Source organism: Doryrhamphus excisus, chromosome 19 (genome assembly GCF_030265055.1).
Source record: "Doryrhamphus excisus isolate RoL2022-K1 chromosome 19, RoL_Dexc_1.0, whole genome shotgun sequence".
Classification (NCBI taxonomy): domain Eukaryota; kingdom Metazoa; phylum Chordata; class Actinopteri; order Syngnathiformes; family Syngnathidae; genus Doryrhamphus; species Doryrhamphus excisus.
In genome coordinates this window covers 5,365,416-5,392,552 of record NC_080484.1, presented here as the reverse complement: position 1 = coordinate 5,392,552, position 27,137 = coordinate 5,365,416, and the positions used below count along the sequence as shown (strand labels likewise).

The 27,137-nt window shown below is 36.9% G+C and overlaps 2 protein-coding genes and 1 long non-coding RNA gene across 5 annotated transcripts in view; 1 reads left to right on the top strand and 2 right to left on the bottom strand.

The window, feature by feature from the left end:
- Positions 1-418: 418 nt before the first annotated feature.
- adora2ab (adenosine A2a receptor b) lies at positions 419-7,319 on the bottom strand. Of its 2 annotated transcripts, none has more exons than XM_058056593.1 (5): positions 7,014-7,319; positions 4,384-4,743; positions 3,637-3,768; positions 2,638-2,741; positions 419-1,509 (listed from the first exon to the last, which is right to left on the bottom strand). In XM_058056593.1, exons 2-5 carry the CDS (start codon positions 4,581-4,583, stop codon positions 623-625), a joined length of 1,323 nt encoding a protein of 440 aa, XP_057912576.1. In that variant the 5' UTR covers positions 4,584-4,743; positions 7,014-7,319; the 3' UTR covers positions 419-622. The 2 variants fall into 2 exon arrangements, with proteins under 2 accessions (XP_057912576.1, XP_057912577.1); XM_058056594.1 differs by lacking the exon at positions 7,014-7,319 and adding an exon at positions 6,180-6,213.
- On the top strand, positions 3,337-19,637 carry LOC131106999 (uncharacterized). 2 transcript variants are annotated; one of them, XR_009120177.1, is made up of 4 exons: positions 3,337-3,445; positions 3,615-3,705; positions 3,858-3,932; positions 19,274-19,637. It is a non-coding gene; the product is annotated as an uncharacterized LOC131106999 (long non-coding RNA). The 2 variants fall into 2 exon arrangements; XR_009120176.1 differs by lacking the exon at positions 19,274-19,637 and adding an exon at positions 10,307-10,826.
- Positions 9,879-27,137, bottom strand: part of LOC131106980 (breakpoint cluster region protein-like) — a 92,115-nt gene continuing 74,856 nt past the window's right edge. The window contains exons 16-23 of the mRNA XM_058056585.1: positions 26,712-26,843; positions 24,167-24,226; positions 23,961-24,070; positions 21,758-21,897; positions 21,542-21,676; positions 21,368-21,473; positions 19,296-19,458; positions 9,879-17,945 (exon numbers count right to left, since the gene is read on the bottom strand). Coding sequence (XP_057912568.1) covers positions 17,856-17,945; positions 19,296-19,458; positions 21,368-21,473; positions 21,542-21,676; positions 21,758-21,897; positions 23,961-24,070; positions 24,167-24,226; positions 26,712-26,843 — 936 coding nt within the window. The 3' untranslated portion in view covers positions 9,879-17,855. The remainder of the gene's footprint in view (positions 17,946-19,295; positions 19,459-21,367; positions 21,474-21,541; positions 21,677-21,757; positions 21,898-23,960; positions 24,071-24,166; positions 24,227-26,711; positions 26,844-27,137) is intronic.

Genomic DNA, 27,137 nt, shown 5'->3' with positions numbered 1-27,137 from the left:
ATCGTGTCCATGATACGCGTTATGTTTTCAACTGATCACTTTGGGGAACTATTGTTTTACGGTACATGTTCCCATGCGCCTTGAACCTTGAAATTTTATTTCAATTCTCTGGATAAAAAAAGAAAACAGGTGTAATTTTATGAGAAAAAAGCCCAAATATTAAAATAAAAAAAGTGTATTCTAACAAGAAAAAGTTTTTTTAAGGTTCATTTCTTTGCGTGACCGTTGAAATTGTGCAAAAAATGAAATGAGAAAAAGTCAATGTTATGAGAATAAAGCCAAAATATTGTGGAAATAAAGTCAGAATTACGAGAGGAAAACTTACGAGAAGAAAATTGAAAAAAAAAAAAACAGCAGCAATTGGAAAAAAACAGGTGTAATTTTTTGAGGAAAAAAAAACAAATATTAAGAGAAAAAAGTGTATTCTAACAAGAATTTTTCTTTTTTAAACAAAGGTTAATTTCTTGTCATTGAAATTGTGCAAAAACTGACATGTCATTAAAACAAGACTTTGATGTTTTTTAGGTTTTTACTTCCAGCTGTAAACTTCTTTTTACACTTGACCATTGATATGGTTCCCAAACTGGGGGGGGGGGGGGGTGCGACGCGGCAGTGCCCCAACTCACCCCACTTGTGTTAAGTGGCTACAGTGTGAAGTCTGTATGGCGGCAAGAGTAGGAACGTTGACAAAAGCGATGCGGCTTCCACCACCGTCCCTCAGGTCCACATTCCTGGTCCCCTCCAGCTTAGTGACTGACTCCACCCCCTCCTGCGAAGGAAGTCCCATCATGCACTGCTGCTGTGCGCTCGCTCCGGGCTTCCCGTTGTGTGTGCAGCTGTTTGCCGACGCCCACTGGCTGGAGTCCAGGACGTAGCTGTTGACCACGGTGCAAGACAAGGTGTCTTCTTTACTGATGTGCGAGGACGTCCTCCTCATGCTACTGCTCCTTGTGTCGCCGCCGTCGCCGCCCCCCCTGAAGCTGTCCCTCTGCCCCAGAAGGTGGCGATACAGAATCCTCCGGAACGTCTGCCGGAACTCCCTGATGCGGTATGCGTAGATGAAGGGGTTGACCACAGAGTTGGCGTGCGACAAGATGATGGCGATATTCATCACCCAGACGTGCGGGCGAGCGCAGTCGTGACACAAGTAGTTGAAACAGTTGATGATGTGCAGCGGGAGCCAACACAGGGCGAACAGGCCCACGATGATGGCCAGCGATTTGGCGGCGTGCACCTCCTTCTGCAGGGTGGAGCGGGACGACGGCATCGGCCCTTTCAGGGACGGGGCGGGCGGGGCCGGGGAGACCTTCTTGAGGCTCGTCAGGCGGAGCTGGCGCCGCGCCGCCATGAAGATGTGGGCGTAGACCACCAGCATCACCGCCAGGGGTAGGAGCACGCAGCCGAAGAAGTTGAAGTAGATCATGTAGTCCAGCGTGACCACGCCCTCAAAGAGGCACTCGGTCAAGCCTTCGGGGCAAGTGCTGGAGGCGGAGCTGGTGGAGTTCCGTCCTGTGGGGAACAGGACCCCAGCTGACTCACAGGACACTTATGCGCAAACAGTCATCACACCCTCACAATATCACATGTTTCTCCTCAGTGAACCACGGCTCCCAGGTGAGGGCAGCACTCGTGCAGCCCCTAAGTATTCTTAAGTCTATTTATCTTCACATCACAAGTTTATTCTCATAATATTGCAACTTTTTTCTCTCTTAATACTTTGACTTTATTTTTGTAGAGTTACTGCTGTTTTTGTCATTTCTGCTGCTGTTTTTTTTACACTCTCCAACTTTCTTGTTGCAAATTTTATTCATGTAATTATGATATTATTCCATAATATTTATGTATTATTTATTCTCCTAATATTATAACGTTTCCCCACCCACTACATTATTATGTTTTCTCTCATATTACTTATTATTTTATTTAAAAGTTGAACTATATGCTACTAAAATGACATTATTTTTCTTCAGAATATTAAAAACAAATTCTCAATATTTTGGGTTGATTCTTGTAAAATGACTGCTGTTTTTTTATTTCTGCTGCTGCTTTTTAATTTTTAAACTATTTCAACTTTTCTTTTCATAACTATAACTTTATTCTTTAACAATTCTTTATAACTTTAACATATTTCTAACTTCTCATAACACTGTAACTTTTTCCACAACCTAATTTTCCAAAAATTAGTTTTATTTTGTTTTTATTTGTTTATATTATATATAAATATTTACATATAAATAAATATAAATGTATATGTATATGTATATATATATATATATATATATATATATATAGATCTATAAATATATATATATATATATTTATTTATATATAAATAGTTTATATTATATATATTAAATAATCTTTTTTCATATTTTTAATTTCTTTATATTACAATGTTACTTTTATAACATTGTTTTTTTTTTCGTTTGAAAGCACATTTTTCTCTTAATATTTTTACTTTCTGGTAAAATTACTGCTGATGTTCCCATTTTTGTTATTGTTTTTAATTTACTTGTTAAATTATATTTTTAGATTGGGTCTGTGGGCCAATAAAAAACAGCCCCTGGTATATCCAGCCCTGTGATTGGCTGATGAGGGCAAGCGTCAAACATGAATGGATATTTTTTAGAAACTCACCTTTGTTCCAGCCCAGCATTGGCGTCAGGCCGATGCCCACCGAGAGCAACCAGCACAACGCAATTATCGCCTTTGCCCTCGGACCGGTCACCAGGCTGTTGTACCTGCGAGACCAGCACAATCAACGCAATTAGTGCACGTTATTGAAAGGAAACACGCTGGCTGGAAAAAACTAAGCCGTTATGTAACCTAGTCACCTGCTGTGGATTATAGAAGATGGAGGAATGTTCAACAACCTATTATTCATTCACTTATGTTACCAGCTTGGTTTTGGCGGGGTCCCGAAGAGCAGTTAGCTTTTACGAGGAAGCAGTTAACAAAAACATAAACACGCTAGCGCTAGATGCTAATTTGCACAGACAATCCCATTGACCCGCTAGCAATTGGCATTAGCGATTTAACATGGCGAATTCATTCAAACGCCTCATAGTATGAGCATTAATTAAATAGATAACAAAGCGGCCACATTCCACTTAAACAGACGAACAACTTCAACATCTTGATGACTAGCAAACCTTGTTGGTCTTCTATCTAAGCAGTCGGGAGACCTCCGAGTCCCGCTACAGAGCGGAGATGTGTGCGAGTCATGAACGAGTCGTTCACGAGAAACAAGAGTTTTACTGACTCGTTCACACCCCTGCTACCACCTGGCTACATTTAAACAGTAAACACATTGACGAGGAAAGAATCGCGGTGACGTGTAACTGAACAAGTAGTTCAAAACTCGCAAGTAAATCGGATCTCATCTCCGGACCTCCTCTCCCTTAAGTCGTCCATCTTACCGATGCTACCTAGCTAAATTGAAAAGGTAAACCTGATGACATGAAACTAATTGTATAAGTTACATTAACTGAGCGAATCGAGTAAGATACATAACAGACTCATAAGAACTTGGTTCAGTAAAATGAATCAAGTTTCCCATCACTACTAGCTTACTAAAAGTACAGGATTATTTGCATCTTTTCCACTCAAAACAGTTGGATGCAGCCTCTGTCTCACCTGAGCGGGTTCTTGATGGCGACGTATCGGTCCACAGCGATGGCCAGCAGGCTGAAGATGGAGCTCTGGGTAAGCACCAGGACGAAACACGCGATGAAGAGGCACCCGTGGAAGTCGGCACAAAATCCGGTGCTGGATTTATAAATAATAATAAGAATAATATCATGTTTGGGAGATGTTGTGACAATTATTTTGCCAATAAAGTTTGTACTGTATTGCAGGGTGATGATGACCATGCTGGGCACACACTGCTGTGGGATGGCATTCCACCTCTCAGTCAGGAAGCGGTTGTGTTGGTAAGTGTCAGAAATGTTTCTACGTAAATTTAGGTTGTGTTTAGTTGTGTGTGTGTGCGTAGCTTTAATGCTAATGAGCTGCTAATGAGCACGAATTAGCACTTTAGCTATGCTGCGCTATGTACTCCACGTACGGACGGACACAGACATTAGCAACACTAGTAAAGTTACTGTATGTGATGCTAAAGTGCTAGCATGGTACATTTTTAACAGTGACACTATGCTAGGTTAGCCTATTCGCTGACAAATAAAAACAAAGTAGTCAAATTTTAGGCCCGCATGTCAGGTAGATGACTTGGCACGGCTTTATTTTAAGATGCGTAGCGAAGCCTGCCCATCCAGAGGCGATATCATATCCACTTCGGGCCGTCCCACAGCAGTGTGTGACCAGCAGGGAGCGTAAATAAACATTTAGTTGTGAAAACGAACAACGCGAGCGGCAATGTGCTACCTGATCGTGATGGCAAACGGTATAGCCAGCAGCCCCACAGCGATGTCGGCGGCAGCGAGCGACACCACAAAGAAGTTGGTGATGCTCTGCAGGTTGGAGTTGAGGAACACGGCCCAGCACACCAGGACGTTCCCGGCCACGGCCAAGCAGGCGATGAGCACCTCCAGGCCGATGTAGACCATATGGTCATTCCTCAGCATGGTTCCCCCACCCGCCTTGGCCGGTTAACGCTACGTTTGTATGACAGGAGACAGGAAGTGGACACCCTCAGACTCCCACATGCCTTTTTATCACTCGGTGAGGGAGGTGGCTAAATCCTGGCGGTTTTCGCTTCGAGGGCGTCCAATTAAGAGCGCTGATCTGGAGGGGGAAGTGGAGAGAACAGAAAGTGAGAGCATGGACAGATAAAGACATTTATCTTGCCTGGACAGGGGAACACCTTCTTTCCCACACACACAGTGCCAACACGGGGGAACAATACGCCTTTTATGCCGCCAACGTCCATCATTCCTAACATGCTCCACCTTCACTGGGCTATTATTGGACGCAGTTAGCCAACCTCACACTTCAGTTCCACCTTCAAGTAAAGCTGCTTAGAGAACACGCTGCTTTGGAGCTCAGATTAAAAAAAAAAAAGCATTTAGTGTAATTAAATTATTATTTTATTATTATAATTGATTTTATTATTTAAATTATTTAAATTATTTAAATTATTTAAATTATTTAAATTATTCATTCATTTATTTATGTATATAGACATTATTATTATTATTATTATTATTATTATTATTAATGTTGTGCTAATACAAGAAAAAAAATTACAATAAAAATGTGAAATAAAAAATACTGTGAGAAATTATGCATTTGTCATCTTTAAAGAATTAAATCAGAAAATAAAATTAATAAAGCCAATATATAATTAATATATATTCAATATGTATTGATTAATATTGTCATTAAAATACATTTCAATAGATAATATTTTCACACCCAAAATGTATATTTAAATAAAGAAATTCCGTCTTGCACAACAATGTCATAAAGTTAGCAGAAAAAAATACTTAGATTATAAGAATAAGAATTACAAGAAAAAAAATTATGAGAATAAAAATCACGATTTTGCCCCAGAAAATTACAAAAGCATAAGGCAGTTTCAAGAAACAAAATAAGAATTTACAATATTAAAAGAATAAAAATCATAATATTAAAAGAAAAAGTCATCATTTGACACAAGAGTGTACTTTATATCACAAAACAAACTCACAAAAAGTCAGTCTCAAGAAAAAATGATGAATTTGTAAGACTGAAAGAATAAAATCATAATATTACAAGAAATAGTCATCATTTTTATTGAAAATTGTTTTATTTATTACGGTATTCCATGGAGAAAAAAAGTGATAATATGACAAGAATAAAGTTGTATGTGAGAAAAAATAATAATTTTATGAGAAAAATTTACAATAAAAATAGTAAAAATTGGGATTTTAGAAGAAACATATTTAATTAATTTAACTACGAGGAACTACAATTAGGAGAAAAAAATTGAATAAAATTGCTGAAAAAAATACAATTGAATGTGAAAAAAAAGTTGTAGTATTAGAAGTACAATATGCAGCATCAAAAAATAATAATTTGTAATATTAAAATAATAAAATCATCATATTACAAGAAAAAGTCACCAAATAGTGGTAACATAAACATATTACAGGAATAAAGTTGTACAATTATGAAGAAAAGTGCTAAAAAAAAAAGCGAAACGACGAAACATAAAGAAAATACCAAAATTGTATTCTTACTGTAATAATATAGTAAAGAATAAATAAAGAAATAAATATATTCTTGAGGATGGAGGAAGTCCGTGTTAATGAAGAGCAGCAATCTTCCAAGAATGAAATCATATAAGTAAAAAAAAACATTTGTACATTTATCTATAATAAAAGAAGAAATAAATAATAAACAATAAATAATAAATAATAAATAATAAATAATAAATAATAAATGATAAATGATAAATAATAAATAATAAATAATAAATAATAAATAATAAATAATAAATAATAAATAATAAATAATTTTCTACCGCTTATTCCTCACGAGGGTCGCGGGGGGTGCTGGAGCCCATCCCAGCTGTTTTTGGGCGAGAGACGGGGTACACCCCGAACTGGCCACCAGCCAATCACAGAATAATAAATAATAAATAATAAATAACAACCATTCGGCTCAAATGAAGTTATGTGAAATAACCCGCAGAAACGTGTCATTGCAAGTGAAGTCGCTGATGCTGATGAAGTCATTTGTGACAGTAATTTTTTTTTTAACCACAGACACCAGCAAGAAAGAAAACACGGCAGTGTTTGCTGAAGGTGACATTGATTGACTTTATTGACTGAAAGAAAAATATGACCTAATTCCTGCCGAGGCCAGGAAAAGCTCACATGACACACGTCGCTACCACGGAATGGAAAACATAGATACTGTAGATATACGCTACACACGCTGGCTCTATTATTATTATTGGACTTATTACATGTTAGCATAGGTTAGCTTGAACAGACGCATTATGGCTCATTGCTGCTCCATAAGTCGAACTCATGAAAAACAAACGTGAAATCATAAGAAGTATTTCTTACCGTGTGTGTGGCCGGGTATCTGCATCCCTTCATATTCCATCACTGGACGAAGCACGAGTAATCCCGCAGCAAGTGATCCTGATTGGCAGCTTGGGCTGACCAAAGTCCGCACTTGCCCTTTTGTTCCACGTCCGAATCCTTCTCAAGGAATTCCAACTATTCTTTATCCTGCTGCTTGGGAAATCACAAACAATGGAAAAGGACACCACATGGATGTTTACCACCTATGCAAGCCCGTAGTAGTAGTAGTAGTAGTAGTAGTAGTAGTAGTAGTAGTAGTATGGTGGTGGTAGAGTCACCAGTGGACAGCTGTCTTGTTCCACCGGGCTGATAGGATGATGCAGGCTGCAGGCTTGGAGGAAATGATAAGCACATCCTGCGTGTCCTGATAAAGTGGACCCGCCTGGACGCCGGCGATCGATGCCGCAGCAACAATAAACACCCGCAGGAGAAAACACGCCATTCAACTGCCATTAGTGGTACACACCACACAATTCCACTTCACTCTGGATGTGCTCACAACAAACATGACGGGAATAGCACGGAAGGTGAAATGATAGAAGCAAATAAATAAAATTAATAAAAACTTTGCTTCTTTTATTACAAAAAACAACTTAAGGGTCATGTTATGAGACATAAGTCATCGTTTTATTAGGAAGAATTCAGAGAAAAATAATAATCGAAGATTTCCAGAATACAAATTGACAACTTTACCTAAGTTTAAGAGAAAAAAAAATGCATATTTAATGAGAATACATTACTACTACTAAAGTTACAAAAATTGTTGTTGTTATAACTTGTGTTTGGAACTTGTAATATCACGAGAATGAAGTCTTACATTTCGGAGAAAAAGTTGTAATATTACACAAATAATGTCGTAAATTTAGGGGGGAAAAGTTGTAATATTAGGAGAATGAAGTTGCTAATTCATGTGAATAAAGACATGAATTTACAAGAACAAAGCCGTAAATTTACGAAAAAAGCTCGTAAAATTACGAGAATAAAGTTGTTAATTTATTTGAATAAAGTCATGAATTTCCAAAATCCTTAATTTACAAAAAAAAACGTGTAAACTTTACGAGAATAACGTCATTAATTTATGGGAATAAAGTCATGAATTTACAAAATCATTAATTTACAAAAAAAGCTCGTAAACTTTTCGAGAACAACGTTTTTAATTTATTTGAATAAAGTCATGAATTTCCAAAATCGTTACTTTACAGAAAAAAATGGTAAACTTTACGAGAGTAATTAATTTATGGGAATAAAGTCATGAGTTTACAAAATCATTAATTTACAAAAAAACGTGTAAAATTATGTTAATAAAGTCGTTCATTTATGGGAATAAAGTCATGAGTTTACAAGGACAAAATTGTAAATTTAAGGAAAAAAAAGTTGTAATATTGTGAGAATAAAGTTGTTAGTTTATTTGAATACACTCATGAGTTTACAAGAACAAAATAGTTAGTTTGCGTAAAAAACCTTGTAGAATTATGACAATAAAGTCGTAAATTTACAAGAAAAAAGTTGTAATATTACAAAAATAAAGTCGTGAATTTACAAAAAAAATTGTAAAATGATGAGACTAAAGTCATAAATTTATGAAAATAAGATCGTGAAATTACCAGAATAAAGTTGCTAATTTATTTGAATAAACTCATGAGTTTACGGGAAAAAAAAATCAGTAAATTATTAAAATAAAGTTGTAAATTTACAAGAAAAAAGTTATAATATTCTGAGAATAAAGTTGTTAATTTATATGAATAAAGTCATGAATTTACTAAATCGTTAATTAACGGAAAAAAATAATTTCAAAGAACAAAGTCGTGAATTTACAATAAAAACCTTGTACAATTATGAGAACCATGTCGTAAATTTACAAGAAAAAAAGTTGTAATATTAAGAGAATGAAGTTGTTAATTTATTTGAATAAAGTCATGCATTTAAAAAAACAAAATCGTTAATTTACAAAAAAATTTAATTATGACAATAAAGTTGTTAATTGATGATAAAGTAACACATTTACAAAAAAAAATTGTAATATTCAGAACATAAGGTTGTTAATTTATGAATAAAGTTGGGAATTTAAAGGAACAAAGATGTGAATTTCCAGAAAAAAGCTTGTACAATGACGACAATAAAGTCGTTAATTTATTTGAATAAAATCATGAATTTACAAGAACAAAAACCTCAAAATAAAACCAAATCTATCCCATATAACAAATCTGTTTAGCATGTAAGGGCATTTAGATTAGACATAAAAAAAAGAATTTGACCACAAAATGTGGAATTTGACGAGAAAATGACCAACGTAGTATGACGAAAAATGTCAAAATTCTCCAACAATAAAATCGTAATTAAAGTCATAATTTAAAAAAAAGAGAATAAATGAGATAATAAATGTTGGATATTAGAAGAAAAATTGTTAGAATGAAAAACAGATTGTAATTCGAGAAAATATTATGAGATTTAAAAAAAATTCCCAACAAAGTTGGACATCATGAAAAAAGGTCGTCATTTTATGAGGGAAAAAATACGAGAAAAAACAAGTTATGAAATGATCAGAAAATATTTTTGGAGAAAAATGTAAAAAATTTAAACAGAGAAAATAATAAATATTATGTGGAAATTTATATAAATGTTTAAATATTTATAAAATATTTAATAATAGAATGCGGTCATAATATTGTAGAAAAATGTATATAATTTTAGGGAAAAAAATAAATATTACGAGGATGTTGCCAAGTTCCAAGTTATGAATTAAAAGTGTGACGTGAGTGACAGATGAACACAGTGAACAGATAAAAAAAGCGAAAAGAAAAGTGATACTACAAGTGGTACTACAATAAGACAGTAGACAGCGGGTACTGTATATACAGGAGTTTTTTTTATTCATCGTTTGTGTACAAACATCAGCTGCAAATGCTTCCAAACGTGTTCGTCCTCAGAGTTGACGCCGTGTACGGGCAGAACGAGAGTCCAACCGTGGGGGGACGTGGGGGTAGAAAAAAGAGAGAGTTTGCAGTCGGCATCATCGGCTTGAATTCGCCGACCACAGCGTCATGGAGCATTTGAAGTCGTCTATAATCCATAATCCATAATCTACAACAAGATTGACGTGTCACGGAGCATTTCAAGTCCTTCATCATCATCTCCTGAACGTTGACTTTTAATTATGCACCAAACTCTGGTGTTTTATGTATGACAAAAGTATACATGCACAATAACCACCATCATTTCTCTCTCTCTCTCTCTCTCTCTCTCTCTCTCTCTCTCTCTCTCTCGTTCTCTAGGGCCGCACTCAAAAGAAATAAAATACTACAGGAAGAAATAACCCAAAAAGTCATCATTTTGCAAGAAAAAAAAAATAATTTATGTTGAAAAGTCAAATTATTAGCATAAAGTAGTGTAATTTAGTGGGGGTCAAAGACTACAAAAATGAAAATACTATTTAGGTAGTATTTTTATTATATGAGTTATGAGGGAAAGTTGCCGCAGATATTTGGATATCATGAAATGATGAAAAAGGATGAGAAAATGGTCATAATCCTATAAAATATTTGCAAAAGTCCTAATTTTATGGGAGAAAAGTTGTAATCTCAGCAGAAAAAGGCTCAATTTTTAAGTCAAAAGTGGCAATTGTGGGAGAAAAAAATGCCACTTTTTTACATGCATATTGTTAGAATTGTTTTTTTTTATAATAATCATAAAATATGATGAAAATAGTCCTTATGTAAATCATAATATGAGATTTTTTTAAATTACTTTAAAAGTTGCCATTTTGAAAGAAAACAGAAAAATTCTGAATTTAATTCTTAATATTATGAGATTAATAATTTAACAGCAAAAGTTGTTATTGATGAGAAAAAATTTCCAAAAATGATTTTTTTCTCTCATAAATGACAACTTTTTCTGGTAACGGATCACAAATGATCTGTTTTCGGGGAAAATGGGGCTATTTTTAGAGACACTATTTTACAAAAAAAGCCAATTTTATAACAAATAATATTGCAATTTCAAAAGTAAAAGTTGTAATTTTATCACAAAAATACTGTATATGTGAAAACATTAATAATGACAAAGAAGTTGTCATTTTAAAGTAAAATCTTAATTTTGAAAAAAAAAATATTTTTAGGGAAAGAAGTTGTCATTTTTAATGAAAATTGTCATAATTAAAAAAAAGACATATATATATTGTTTTTTTTGAGCAAAAGCAGTCTTAATGTATGAGACAAAAGTCATCATTTTATGACACCCAATTTTAAAAGAAAATATAAAAGGTCATAATTCTATCAGGACAAAAAATTCCTCATTTAAGTCATAATATAAGATTTGGAAAATTATTTTACAGACAAAGTCATAATTTGAAGACGTAAAAGTGGAAGAAAAATTTATGAGGAAAAATTCCGATTTTTTGTGAGAAAATCTCCACGAGTGAGGACCATCGGTATTCGTCAGGAAGTGCATCCGGAATATAAAAGGGCTCAAACCAAAAATCAGTATGGGGATGAAAAGATCCACTGTGGCGAAAAAGCCGAAAGAACAAACAAAATTCACAATAATAGGAGAATTTAGAACATTTTAGAAAAAAAGTAGTGATTTTTAAACTGTATTTTACATGAAAAAAATGATGTAATTTTATGAAAAAAGGCATAATTTTATGAGACAAAGCTTTTCAATTTATAATGACAAAGTCATAATTTTATAAGCAAAAAAAAAGGCTATTTATGAGGACAACAAGTTGTAAATTTACACACAAAAATGTAATTTTAGAGGAAAAAAATTGTAATTTTAGAGGAAAAAAATTGTAATTTTCCTTGCAATTTTATGGTTCTTTAAAATACAAAGACTTATTTTTTTATTTTCTTAATTGGAAATATTACAAGGACTGCTGCGGGGGCTTTGGTGTAACGGGGAATGGGACGCTAGCGGTTCAGACTTTTAAAAAACTTTAAAACTGATTCATCCTGACGACAGGACCGGTTTCTTTTCATGGCCTTGCCGCTTTTACGGATATATCACCGACATCAGGAATCTGTTTTTGTCTTTTGAGTGCGGCCCTGAAAACGCCTTCCTCCGTTGTGCCGGCGATAAAACAACACATCAAACCAGTTGCGGTGTACCCTTGATGCCTCGCCCCCAACAATCACAGTGTCCAGTCTTGTTTTATTTCAACACCACCGACGACGACAAACGCAACAAGAAACATGAACGTCTTCCTCCAGGATATTCCCATAAATAAATAGATCCAGCAGACCTTCTACTCCGAGACAGAGCATAAATAAATCGGCGTCAAAAGGCATTTAAGGGAGTCGAGATAAGGACACGGGCAAGAATTTCAGCGTTAGAAAGGAGGGGGGGGGGGGGGGGGTGGGGGGGCAAAGCGGACCAGCTAAGACTGTTTATTGAGACTTTGAAAGGTCCTGTCTTAGTCTAGAAGAAAATGTGCTCAGCAAAAAAAGGCAACAAGGAAAGTTTGCACTGTCAAGCCAAAGAAAAGCGTGTGTGTGTGTGTGTGTGTGTGTGTGTTTTGAGGCACGACAGGGTCATTACGAGAAGTGTAGGCAATCGGGACGTAGACGTAGAAACGCATGCTACACACAGCAAGGCGGAAAAGGACGTGTCGCCACCTGATGGATCTACCCGACATTTACGGACGCATGGATAGAAACACGCACCAAAGATGGCAGCGCTCGCGTCCAATTTCACACTTTTTCTAGGAAACGCGTGGATCAAACGACCTGGTTGTGCTTTCATTCCAAAAAAAACCTACAAGATGTCCGATGGGATACATGGTGGCCGTCTACGAGCATGCATTTTAAAAAAAAACCTTTGATATGCTTTTTTCCCAATCATTAAAGCAGAGAAATGGAGATATGTACTGCATATGCTGTACTACAGGATACTCCATGAGTAGTAATGATGAAGGGGCTGGAATAAATACTACTACAAAAATACCAATGGAAAACAACATGCCTGCATGTTAATCACCAAAACATCACTATGGGCTTATCATTCATTCATTTTCATGTTTGGATGGGATAAAGGATCCTAACAAGGACAGCATCTCCCTTGGATCGGCCTCTTGCCTATGCTGGGCGCTAACGTTAGCCATTAAGGTTGTGTGCTCACGTTAGTCTCTAAAGCCATGTGCTAACGTTCGTCATCAAAGTTGTGTGCTGATGTTAGTCGCTCAAGCTATGTGCTAACATTAGTCATCAATGTTGCCGTGTTGACTTTAGTCGCTCAAGCTGCTAACATTAGCCACTCAATTTGCGTGGTAACGTTAGCCACTAAAGTTGTGTGCTAACGTTAGTCACCAAATTTGTGTGCTAATGTTAATCACCAAAGTTGTGTGCTAACATCAGTCGCCAAAGTTGAATGCTAACATTAGTCACCAAATTTGTGTGCTAACGTTAGTCACCAGAGTTGTGTGCTAACATCAGTCACCAAATTTGTATGCTAACATCAGTCACCAAATTTGTGTGCTAATGTTAGTCACTAAAGTTGTGTGCTAACGTTAGTCACCAAATTTGTCTGCAAATGTTAATCACCAAAGTTGTGTGCTAACGTTAGTCACTAAAGTTGTGTGCTAATGTTAGTCATCAAATTTGTGTGCTAATGTTAGTCACCAAAGTTGTGTGCTAATGTTAGTTCCCAAATTTGTGTGCTAATGTTAGTCACTAAAGTTGTGTGCTAACGTTAGTTACCAAATTTGTGTGCTAACTTTAGTTACCAAATTTGTGTGCTAATGTTAGTCACCAAAGTTGTGTGCTAACGTTAGTCACTAAAGTTGTGCGCTAACGTTGGTCACCAAAGTTGCGTGCTAATGTTAGTCACCAAATTTGTGTGCTCATGTTAGTCACCAAAGTTGTGTGCTAACGTTAGTCACTAAAGTTGTGTGCTAACGTTGGTCACCAAAGTTGCGTGCTAATGTTAGTCATCAAATTTGTGTGCTAACGTTAGTCACCAAAGTTGTGTGCTAACGTTAGTCACTAAAGTTGTGTGCTAACGTTGGTCACCAAAGTTGCGTGCTAATGTTAGTCATCAAATTTGTGTGCTAACGTTAGTCACCAAAGTTGTGTGCTAACGTTAGTCACCAAAGTTGTGTGCTAATGTTAGTTACCAAATTTGTGTGCTAATGTTAGTCACTAAAGTTGTGTGCTAACGTTAGTCATCAAATTTGTGTGCCAATGTTAGTTACCAAATTTGTGTGCTAACGTTAGTCAATAAGGTTGTGTGCTAATGTTAGTCATCAAATTTGTGTGCTAATGTTAATCACCAAAGTTGTGTGCTAACGTTAGTTACTAAAGTTGTGTGTTAATGTTAGTGACCAAATTTGTGTGCTAATGTTAATCACCAAAGTTGTGTACTAACGTTAATCACCAAAGTTGTGTACTAACGTTAGTCACCAAAGTTGTGTGCTTAACATTAGTCACTAAAGTTGTGTGGTAACGTTAGTCACCAAATTCGTGTGCTAATGTTAGTCACTTAAGTTGTGTGCTACCGTTCTTCACCAAACTTTTGTGCTAACGTTAGTCACTAAAGTCGCATGCTAACATTAGTCACCAAATTTGTGTGCTGCCATATAGCCACCGAAGTTGTGCTAATGTTAGTCACCAATGTTGTGTGTTAAACTTTGTCGCCAAAGTTACACGCTCAACATTTTTGGTGTTTTATGATTTTAATGTTCTACTCTACAAAGTGTGCACATGCGCCGATAATTATGTACCGCAGATGCTCCAATTAACAGCTCCATTCTGGCTTTTACAAGGAAAAACGTCAATGCATTTTATGGGAAATAAGTAGGGATGACTAATAATTATAGCTACTGATAATTATCAGTATAAATATTTTATATGGGTGTCAGAATTTTTCCCGATTATGAAAACTGATATTTAAAAAATGTATACGACACATATGTGTTGTATGTCATGTTACACATATCGGTATTGGAAATTGAGAGTTGGACGATATTGTTTTTCGGCAAAAAAGCCAATATTGGACATGCCTAAAAATATTTGTTTTAATTTTATGACAATTTATGATGAAAATTTAATCGGAAATAGGTTATAATTTTACAAAAAAAAATTGTAATTTCACAAGAACAACTGTAAATTTTAGGGGAAATAAGGAAAAAAAACAGCTGCACGGCAGCCGAGTGGTTAGCTCGCAGGCGAGTTCGAATCCACCCTCGGCCATCTCTGTGTGGAGTTTGCATGTTCTCCCTGTGCATGCGTGGGTTTTCTCCGGGTACTCCGGTTTCCTCCCACATTCCAAAAACATGCTAGGTTAATTGGCCACTCTAAATTGTCCATAGGTATGAATGTGAGTGTGAATGGTTGTTTGTCTATATGTGCCCTGTGATTGGCTGGCCACCAGTTCAGGGTTGTCTGAAAGACAGCTGGGATAGGCTCCAGCACGCCCGCGACCCTCGTGAGGATAAGCGGTAGAAAATGAATGAATGAAAGTCATACCTAAAAAAAAATTCATTTTATATAAAAAGTCGTAATTTACGAGAACAAAAAAGCATAATGGACGTCTGGCAACAATTGGAGCATTCACGATAACGCCGTAATGGTGGTGAGTTATTCATCAGCGTGTTTTACGTTGCTGTTGATGGCTGTTTGAATGCTCAAACATGATGGCGTCTGAGCTAGCAAGGATGCAAAACCCTCCTGCCACCCGCTAATGAGAGAGATGACGTCTGGATGCGAGACGGAGCAGAGAAAATAAATAAAGAGCAGCATTCAAGTACGTCGCCGTGGCGGCGAAAGAAGCAATAAAAAGGCTGCAGAGGAATGAATAAGAAGGCTAACATCCTGCTTCTGTTGACGGCGAGACACGTTCAAGGCTAACTAAAACCACCCGCCTCGTCCAAAAACCCCTAAAGTACGCACATAGAAAAAACAGGAATAAATTACACTCAACATCTTAGATTATAAAGATCTTAAAGACAGACTTTAAGAGTATGTACAACGAGGAACCAACCACCCCACTCGATGGAACAAGGTAGAAAATACATCACTTCCTGTGGATCGTTCACGTAAAACAGCGGGGAAAAATGGCAGGCTGTGAAGTGTAGTACTCTGGGAATACCGGTACAGTAGATCCCCGCTTATTCGCCGTTATTCCTAATTAAAAACGGTAAATTAACCAGAAAGTGGCTTGATGGAAAATAGTGCTGCAACTACAAATCCAGCAGAGGGCGCTGTCTTACAAGCCAACCTTTTCCAGCATGAAGATGCTTAACAAGAGGTGATGTTGTGTAATATCGATAAGAAAGCTAATATCGAGCATCTCTATACATTGCCGTATACCAGGGGTGTCCAAAGTCTGGCCCGGGGCCTATATCTGGTCTGTGTGTTTGAATTGTTTTTATTAGCCTTCATTAAAAAAAAAAAAAAGAAAATATAAAATTAAAGCTGCAAGCACCCCCAGGTAGTTTAGGGGTCCTACTACCAAAGTGTGGAGGACTAGTTCACTCAAACACAACCCCTAATTTTGCCCCAAAATTGCCGCCAGAAACGAAAATATCTGACTTCCTGTTTGATTTGGAAGGCGTCTTCAGACTTTTTTTCATGTTCTGATATGATTGATGTCGCCACCAAATTTCGGAACGTTCTGTGAAACTGTTGGTCGAGGTTGAAAGGGGGGTGCTACTGAGTGAGTTTTGGGGGGGTTCTCGTTCAACAAACAAAACTGATGAGATTTCCCTGCATGTTAAAGCCCTCAAAAATTCAAGAAAATTGGCAGAATATATTTGATTAAAAAATTTAAACGTAGCAGTTGCAAGAAGGAATCCATACGTTGGTGCTCAAGGCCTGGGATACAGAAAAAATTGCAAAAAAAAAAAACAAACGCAAAAACATTTGGCCATCAACATATATAAAAAAAATATAAATAAAATTTAAAAAGTAAATAAAAAAACAGCAAAAAAATGTTGATATTATGAGTTAAAAATATGTTACAAGTTGAAATATTCCATCTTAAAATTTGCAATATTATAAAAAAAAAAGAATAAATGTAAAGATTTAACAAAATTAGGGTTGGGGGGGGGGGGGGGTGATTTTAATACCACGAGAATAAAGTCCAAATATTCCAAGTTGAAAGTTGAAGTATTTGTAAATAAATTAAAAAAAAATTCCACATGTAAGCTTTAAGCATATATGACTTCTTAGCTGAATATACTGTATATACAGTAACTGCTTAGGTTGGCAGAAATAAAATAAAATAAAATAAAATAAAATAAAATAAAATAAAATAAAATAAAATAAAATAAAATAAAATAAAATAAAATAAAATAAAATAAAATAAAATAAAATAAAATAAAATAAAATAAAATAAAATAAAAATCTTCTGATTTTTTCCGTAAGCGGCCCTCGGTATAAAAAGTTTGGACACCCCTGGATGCCCGCAAAGGTCCAATGAAAAGGATCTGTAGCAACCGTGAGTAGAGTGGAGTTTTCATGGCCATTGTTTGCTAGCATCGCTGTGTCAGCAGGAATAGCAGGGATCTACTGTAAACACCTTCCTTCAATAATTCCTTCAAGCGGCTGTGGTTTGTTTACCTTGTAAACAGACATAAGAAGCAGGAACGTTGGATATTCCGCGTCCTTGCTGAGATGATGTCTGGAAATGTAGGAGATGGACACGTCTGGTGCGGAGGATGAGATCCCTTGAAGGAATGCAGACGGAAGAAGAACGTACGGATAACTGACAGACGCGGCTAGAGGTTCACCGCTACCCTCTAGTGGTCAGGGGAGGAAAAAACCCTTTCCTCTCCTGCCAGGCTCACTTTGAGTCCTTCACGGTCCAGGTTTGAGGTAAGCAAAGTAGTCTTTAGACCTCGGTGGAGAAGAGGATGCTCTGTCGTTTGCTGTCGGGGGTGGGGATGGTCTCCAGCTGCAGGAAGTACAGCAGAACCTGGACCTGTCAGGAGATATGGCATTTCAGTACTAGTTAGCATGAGCTCCAAAAGCACACAGGACCAACAAACAGGGACGTCTGAAGCAGGAAGGGGGGGGGGGGGGTGTGGCAGGTATGCTAAGAAGTTAGCATTGTCATTTAGGTGAAAAATCAGACTATTAGTATAAATTTTTTGTTGTTTTTCCCAACATTTTCCAAATATTTCCGCTTTCTTCTTAAATAATGTTGGCAAATGATCTTCTCCAAATATTTTGGCTTTTTCCCCAAGCAAAAATTACAACTTTATTTTGTTTTGTTTCGCACAATATTCCATTTTCAAACATATCACATTTTTTTCTTGAATATCTCAACTCTCTGCTACTAAAATTTTTCCTTATCCTCATGAAATGAACAACTTTACTAATTATGACTTTATCCCCAAAATATTTGCACTTAATTCTCCCCATAATATTATTTTTTTTCTCGAGTATTGCAACCCTTTGCTACTAAAAACAATTATTCCTCCTCATATATTTTAATATTTTGACTTTATCCTTGTAAAATTACAGCTCTTTCTTTTCATTTCTGCTGCTGTCGTTTTTTAAATTTCAACATTCATCATCTAATTTTTCATTTGTTTTTTAAAGACAAATTTTCCAAAAATTATGACTTATTTTTTTTGGCGTAATATTGCAATTGCATATGACATATTTTTTCGTCAATATTTCAACTCTAGGCAACTAATATGACATAATTTTTCCTCATACTATTGTCAATTATTCTGGTAGAATTTATAACTTTACTCTCGTAATATTTTGACTTTATTTTTAAATTTTCCAACCATTTCAACTTTTTTTTCAATAATTTTTATTTTATTTTTTCAACAAAGTTTTCAAAAATATATGACTTTATTTTGTTTTGTTTGCCATAGTATTACAATTTTAAACATATTTTTCTTCAATATTTCAAGTCTATGCTACTAAAATGACATTATTTGTCCTCATAGTATTAGAAGTTATTGTCATAATTCTTTTCTCATTAAAACACATTTTATCTCTTCATATTTTGATTTTTTTGAATATAAAATGACAGCAGTTTTATCAATTTTCTGTGTTTTTTCCCCAAACAGTACAAGTTTATTTGTTTTCTTTGTCACATTACAACCAAAAAATTGCATTTTTTTCTTTGTTATTTCAAATTTATACCACTACAAACAAATGCTTTCCCTCATATTATGACGTATTCTTGTATTTTTTTTACTCATTAAAATCCAACTTTTTTCTCTGTATATTTTGACTGTATATCTGTATATTTTCTCTGAAAATCACAGCTGTGTTTTACCAACTTTCCAGAAATATGACTTTGGAGGCGTACCTGTGCCATGACTTCCAGGGACCAGCTGTCCCCCATGCTGATAGGCTGGGTGGGGTTAGCGGGGATCTTGCTGTCCTTCTCGGCGGGCCTCAAGAGGGTGGGACCGAACACGGTGGCCAGATTGTGGAGGGACATCTTGTTGACGCACTCCTTCTCTGCCACCCTGACCAACACAACCGGACAACGTTATCATTATTCATGATATCATATGCATATTCATGTTGGAAAAGGACAAAAATGTATCTTTTAATACCCGGCGTGTGTATTTGTACTCCTGTATTTGTACTGTAGCGACTCAGCGGTAATGAATGATAATGGAAGATGATCCATCATCAAAAGGAATGGGAGCCACGGTGTAGCCTTTAGCCTGGTCCTAGCGCTGGAGGCTAGCAGGCTAAAGAAACCGTGTCTACATACGTACGTCATCCACACTGCTTCCTGTTAGTGATGGATGCTGAAATAGCGATACTTCTGATACTTCCGATACTTCAAGTTTTTCATTCTTGTAATAATTTGTACTAATTAATCATTTATTTGTAAAGGTTTCATTAGCTTGGCTATGCCGTATCATCCCGCTACCTTGGTATACTTCAAGGTTGAAAATAAATCATAATTATTAAGTTATTAAAATTATTAATATGCTTAATTAATCAATTTTTACATGTCTTCTATTCTTTATACTAGAATGTGAAATACCCTACACTACTTAAAATTCACCGCATCGGGTGAATTGGCAGAAAGTATTGGTATCAAATCGGAATCGCTGATACCATCCTGAATCTTACTCAGTATCGGATCGGAAACGAAATATCGCACATCAGCAAAGACTGTCATATATTACGTTCACCACACTGCTGTTTTTGTTTTGTAAATGATATGTTTCACAACAATGGTGCATTCAAGTATCGCCGAACAAAGTGCGAAATTGCAACGCTTGAGCAAAAAACATGATCAGTGAAGCATAAAGACATTAAATTATATCGTATCTTCAGCAAATATGGCACCCTAGCATGTTGCCGCCGTTGAAATGTGAATGTAGTGTTAGCACTTTAGCACATATATGTAGCTATGCTAGCCTCGCTAACATTTTACGTAATTCTGAATGGAGATCTGAAATTCTGATCAACTTTCGAGTTGTAGATTTCAGAGATTAATTCCAAATCGTACCACCTCAGTGGTATTTGACATTAGCGCTTCCAACTGCATGCTAGCAAAGCATCTTATCTTCAAAGCTAACGTTAGCATGCTGTCTTTAGTAACAGTGCCTTGACAGTGGATATTTTGGGCAACTTTATAAGCTTATTTAATTATGATATAAAACAGGCTACACATATTGCCGCCGTTGAAATGTGAAAGTAATGTTAGCACTTTAGCACACATATGTAGCTACGCTAGTCTTGCTAACATTTTACTTGTAATTTTCAGAAATGAATTCCAAATCATACCACCTCAGGGGTATTTGACGTTAGCAGTTCCAACTGCGTGCTAGCAAAGCACCGTATCTTCAAAGCTAACATTAGCATGTTGTCTAACTAATTGTGGGTTTAACACATCTTGTACATGATGCCGTTTTATCCCGTATTTATGAATTATTAACGATTAACTACTCATAAAAATGAGAATATTTTGGGGTTACATTTCCCCGAAAATTGGCTTTCAGTCAACCGTACATGCACAGCGACTCCATTTCAATACAGAGTGCCTGCTACATGTAGCTTCATTGTACGGGCGCCCACACCGACATTAGAACTGCTTGTCTCCATGGCAACCACGTCACCATACGCAGCTGAATGAGAGCCGTCCCTGAAGGTGAACAGAGTGTGAAGGAAAGATGACCTAATGTGATGGATCGCTTACTTTGTTGACATCTTTTCATGGTAAGATTACACTATTATCTCACGTAGATGTCAGCATTAGAGGCATCGCAAGTGGTTCACCTTATCTAGCTCTGCATGCACTTTAAAATGTTGCTACAGTGGTAAAACGGTGTTGTAATGACACTGTATGCTTGCTTGCTTGATCGCTTATCGTCTGGCCTGTGATGCATTCAAGTGCTCCTTTGATTGCCGTACCTTTTCAGGTGGTCCAAAAGGAAAAGGAAGGTGACCAAGTTGGGCTCCGGTAGCGACAGCAGCAGGTTCAACATGCAGCTCTCCTTGGCCACGCTGTCCGACAGCGCTGCGGAGGAAAAGACGCAGAGATTAACGTACAGGTGAAAAAGGACGCCAAAAAGTTGTCCGACGTACTGATGCCGCCTGCAAAATTGGGGTAGAGCTCGTCGGTGAAGAGCGGCTCCGGCAGCTCGCGGAAGTACAGCTTCAAGGTACCGGCGATGGCGTTGACGTCCATTTCGCTCATCATCACAGACACGTCTTTGTTGTCTACGCACGGCGACACAGAGAGCTTAGCGACGACGGACAAAGAGTAAAAAAAACTTGCGGCTTGACTTGAAGGCCACTCACTGGTGTCGAAGGCTGTCTTCAGGGCCTGGATGTCGGTGGCCACCCCGGACACCCGGTAGATGCCCACTTCCTCCATCCCCCGCCGCTCAATCTCCTCCAGGCACTGGCGGACGATGTAGGGCACCTTGGAACGCTCGCGTCTGCGTGGAAGGACGCACAAGTAAGTATATGTACTTCAACAAAACTCTTGTCAGATATCTGCCATGTATGTTTTTCTTCAGCAAGTATGCTAACCTAGCATGAAGTTGCTGCTAAAATGTGACTAATGTTAGCACTTTAGCACACATGACTATGCTACTTTTGCTAACGTTTGACTTAATTCGAAGTGATGATAAACTTTCCCGGTGTATACTTTAATTATAAGTATATTCCAAATTGTACTACCTTGTGGGTATTTGATGTCAGAAGTACGAACTGTGTTTTTTTTTGACAAACTGATGGTTTGAAAATGAGCTTGGGTGCAACTTTAGCAGCGTTTTTAAGTATAATATACACAAAATAAAACTCAGCTACAGATGTCTGTTGAAATGGGACTGTAATGTTAGCACTTTAGCACACACAGCTATGCTAGTCTCGCTAAATGTATGTGATTTTCGAGGTGTATATTTCAGAAATGTATTCCAAATCGTACAACCTCAGGATTATTTGACATTAGCAGTTACAGCTACGTGTTAGCAAAACATTGTATCTTCAGCAAATATGGCACCCTAGCATGTTGCTGCCGTTGAAATGTGACTGTAGTGTTAGCACTTTAGCACACATATGTAGCTATGCTAGCCTCGCTAACATTTTACTCAATTCTGAATGGACATCTGAAACTCTGATAGACTTTCGAGTTGTATATTTCAGAAATTAATTCCAAATCATACCACCTCAGGGGTATTTGATGTTAGCAGTTCCAACTGCGTGTTAGCAAAGCATCGTATCTTCAAAGCTAACATTAGCATGTTGTCTTTAGTGATGGTGCCTTGACAGTGGACATTTAGTGCAACTTTAAAAGCTTATTTAATTATGATGTAAAGCAGGCTACGCATATCGCTGCTGTTGAAATGTGAATGTAATGTTAGCGCTTTAGCATGCATATGTAGCTATGCTTGTCTCGCTAACATTTTGCGTAATTCTGAATGGAGATCTGAAATTCTAACTTTAAAGTTGTATATTTCAGAAATGAATTCCAAATCATACCACCTCAGGGGTATTTGATGTTAGCAGTTCCAACTGCGTGCTAGCAAAACATTGTATCTTCAAAGCTCGTGAGGATTTGTGACGTACGTTGAGGTTAGCATGCTGTCTTTAGTGACGGTGCCTTGACAGTGGACATTTTGGGCACTTTAAAAGCTTATTTAATTATGACGTAAAACAGGCTTCGCTACACATCTTAAAATACATCCCAGAGCCCTATCCGTCGACCAGCTCCAGACGTGGCCGTTGTAAGTTTGATCATGTTGTGTTTCTTCAGCAAATATGGCACCCTAGCATGTTGCTGCCGTTGAAATGTGAACGTAATGTTAGCGCTTTAGCACACATACGTATGTAGCAATGCTAGTCTCGCTAACGTTTTACGTAATTCTGATAGACTTTTGAGTTGTATATTTCAGAAATCGTACCACCTCAGGGGTATTTGACATTAGCGGTTCCAACTGCATGCTAGCAAAGCATCGTATCTTCAAAGCTAACGTTAGCATGCTGTCTTTAGTGACAGTGCCTTGACAGTGGACATTTCGTGCAACTTTAAAATCTTATTTAATTATGATGTAAAAAAGGCCGTTGAAATGTGAATGTAATGCATTCAAGGCATATGCCGATATTGTCCAACTCCCATTTTCCTATTCCGATATCAGCTGATACCGATAACCGATATGTGTAACATGACATATCTCCTGTGTGTTGAATACAGCATTTTTTAAATATCCGTTTTTATGATCGGGGTACCGATATCAGTTGCGTTTTTATGCTGATAACGGCCCGATAATTATCGGTACTTATAATTATCGGACATCCCGACATCATGAATAAGATGTACGGCATCTATTACGTTGGACAAGTGCAGAGTTAAAGTGTATGTGTAGAAAGTGGGTGTGGAAAACCACGGCTCATTAGCATTAAAGCTACACACACACACAATTGTGACGTATTTAAAATCCGTGAAAAATGGAGACATAAATAAACGGATTAAAATATCGCACAAAATGTGAAAACTCACTTGGTCACGGTGGAGATCTTGACTCCGAAGACGCCCATGGGTTTCCTGGAGGGCATTCTCTTCAGGCTGAACTCCCGGCTGGTGAACTTCATGGATAGTTTGACCTCGATCTGTCACAGGAAATAAGACGTTAAATAGCAAAACAACCAGACTTGAAATGGAGGTAAATGTGGCTAACAGAAGATTTCACATGTGGACGGACGCACCCCGTTCATGGGAATGACCGTCCTTTGCCAATCTTTGCCTTGCAGAGTTTGCGGGTCCAGCTGAGTGAGGGAAAACCACACACAAACAATGTTAGCATGACCTAGCATCCGGGTGCCAATGGTGTCACGTGACTATACAAGGATCCAGTGTACACTTCATTGCTAATTCTAGTGCATAAACACGCTGTGTACATGCATGTCACGTGTCTATTAGCGTGTCTGAGCCATCTGTTAGCATGTAAAGCTGACATGAATCATACTACCCATGTCTTAGACGACTGAGCGGACGACTGAAAGCGCCTTCGGGTTTATGAAACGATGAAGTACATCGTCCTTCTCGCACTCTTTGTCACATAAAATGACACCTTTAACTATTATTCCTTCATTTTTCAAGTGTTTACCTCCTTTGTGTTGTCGAGGATGCTTTGTTTTATGGATTATGGACTACAAACAATATACATAGACTACATTCTCACCCATTTAATACTGACAAAAATATTTGCACATGCTTTTTGATACAAACGATATTCGTCTGCGCTTTGCTGCTTGCTTTGTTCTGTTTAATAAATATATATTTTGTAAAATTATATTAAATTCATTCATTCATTTTCTACCGCTTATCCTCACCAGGGTCATCGGCGTGCTGGAGCCTATCCCAGCTGTCTTAAATGTTTGTATTATTTTTTTAACCATTGTTGTCGTGTCAATAAGTGTCTGAAATGTGTTTGTAAAAATGCCAAATAATAACAACAATCATTATTATTGTTATAACAATATCATTATCTGTATTATTATTATTATGATGTTAACAATGTATAAAAATATTATCACTATCTGTACTATTATTATTTTATTTTATTTTATAAAATATAAAAGATTATTTTTATTTTATTTTTATAAAATACATAATATTAAGAAAAATATTTTAATCATCTGTAGTATTATTGTAATTATTGTAAAAGTTATCAGTGTTACTATCATTAATATCAGTATTACTATAAAATTTCTTGTGTACAAGGTTTGCAATATTTAAGTTTTATTTATTTTCATTGTATTTATTGATTTATTTATTCATTTTTGTTTTGTCAACATTTTTGGTAATCCCCAAACAGATTATTCATGGCTTTATGGTGTATCCCTGTATATATTGACATTTATGGTCCCCAAAAATTATTCTAAAAATAAAACATTATTTCCTCCAAAAATAGGATGCTTTTTTTCTGCAGAAAAAAATCACGCTGCCTCGAGAATCATTCATTAATATGAAGTAATACAGGTAGAATGTACCACTGTTGGAAAGCATGTTCATGTCTCTATGCTTCACTGATCATGCTATTTCACTAAGGTAGAGATTGGCACTTTGTTTTCATGGTCCTTGAACGCACCACAGTTGCTGTGAGATCGACTGTCTCATTATTTGGGATGTCAAATGTTTTTTTTTAAAAACAATAAGTGAATATTCTTATCACTCACGAACGTAACTCATACCGCGGAAGTACATTTTGATGCATTAAGTACACACAGAAAACACATCTATACTCAAAACGTATGCGTTCAGCTTACATTACTTTGTGTCTTTGAACACAACACAGAGTGTGACTCAAAGGTGCTACAACTGAAGAGAAAAATAGATTTTTTTTTAGCTTAACTTCAATGTTCAGTTCATTTGGAGCTGTTAATACATACAATATATCACAGACAATATGTTTTTGGTTGATAAAATACTTCACGTATCATTTCAAATGTTGGCCGAGTGGTTAGCATGAGGGCCTGTCACTGTTACTGTTACTGTTACCAAATAATCCACATAACATCGCACATTACGTCATTGCAGTGATTCTCACCCAGTCACCAGTGAGCAGGAAAAAGAAACTTGTCTAAAATTAATTTATCATATTTCTTATTTCCAAACCTGACCTGTGCAGTACAAATATGAGTTTATATATTTCAGTTTTTTTCATTTTATTTTTAAGATATGTGTAAAGGCAGCCAAACAAAGCAGTGGTTTGTGCAGCTTGTTTGGGATGACATCATCGGTGTAGTGACACAGACCGACCACTAGAGGACGGCGTCACTCACACGTGAAGCCACACAAAGAGTGCATTATTTATATATCATATATCATGTGATCTTTTTAAGACATTAGGAGAGGATTGTCTGCTTGTGCTGAGTGAAAGCACGTGCTCAGGTCACACCCATTCATAAAAATAAAAGCTTTTTTTTGGCGTAGCACTTTTTGTTGTGCTTTTTTTTAACACGAGTCTGCCTCTCCTTTGTTGGAGTTGTTATTATGCTGGAGGCTGGTGGCTTGATGAAAATAATATTATTATTCTATTAGAAGCGGCGAAGAAAAGCACTTATTCCCATGTGAGCGGTCCTCAGAGAGAGCCATGCCCCCCCCCCCCCGAGCGTCCTCTCATTACGTCATCTCATCCCAAACAAATTCACGCTGGCTTTAAATCATTCGCGGCACAACATTCACGCTTCGTGATAAGCGAGTCCAACGAGAAGGCTCTGCGGAAAGGAGGCTGACGTCATGCCATACCGGGATCTGTCCTTTCCCCATGATGCGGTCCGTGCTCTCGCCGTCCTCTTTGTTCTGCTTGGTCTTGTTGTAGCACTTCTCGTAGCAGAGCAGCCGCAGGGTCTGCGAGCCCTCCAGCTCGATCTCGAACTCCTGATGGACACACGCACAAGTCGGGATAGAGTTGATTTTGAAGCTCATTTCATCAGCGTGGTTATTGCACATGCATAGGTGTCCCTTAGGCTGGCCCCAATAAAAGGCCACTTCAAAATGCGCAGTTTTTACATATACACTGTTCCAGCATAACGGATGCCGATGATTTGACAGGATGACACAAATGTTAGCAATACCTATGTGATGCTAACATGCTAATATTACACTCACATTTTAGCATCATGCTAGGTTAGCCAATTTACTGAAGAGAAAGACAAGTCAAACATGTGGGAG

What these genes read in the sequence shown, in the direction of transcription:
- adora2ab (XM_058056593.1), bottom strand. Translation starts at nt 4,583, where the DNA reads ATGCTGAGGAATGACCATATGGTCTACATCGGCCTGGAGGTGCTCATC. An exon ending in CCGTTTGCCATCACGATCAG is followed by an intron (nt 3,769 to 4,383) that starts GTAGCACATTGC and finishes TTATAAATCCAG; the next exon opens with CACCGGATTTTGTGCCGACT. An exon ending in AATGCTGGGCTGGAACAAAG is followed by an intron (nt 1,510 to 2,637) that starts GTGAGTTTCTAA and finishes TGTTCCCCACAG; the next exon opens with GACGGAACTCCACCAGCTCC.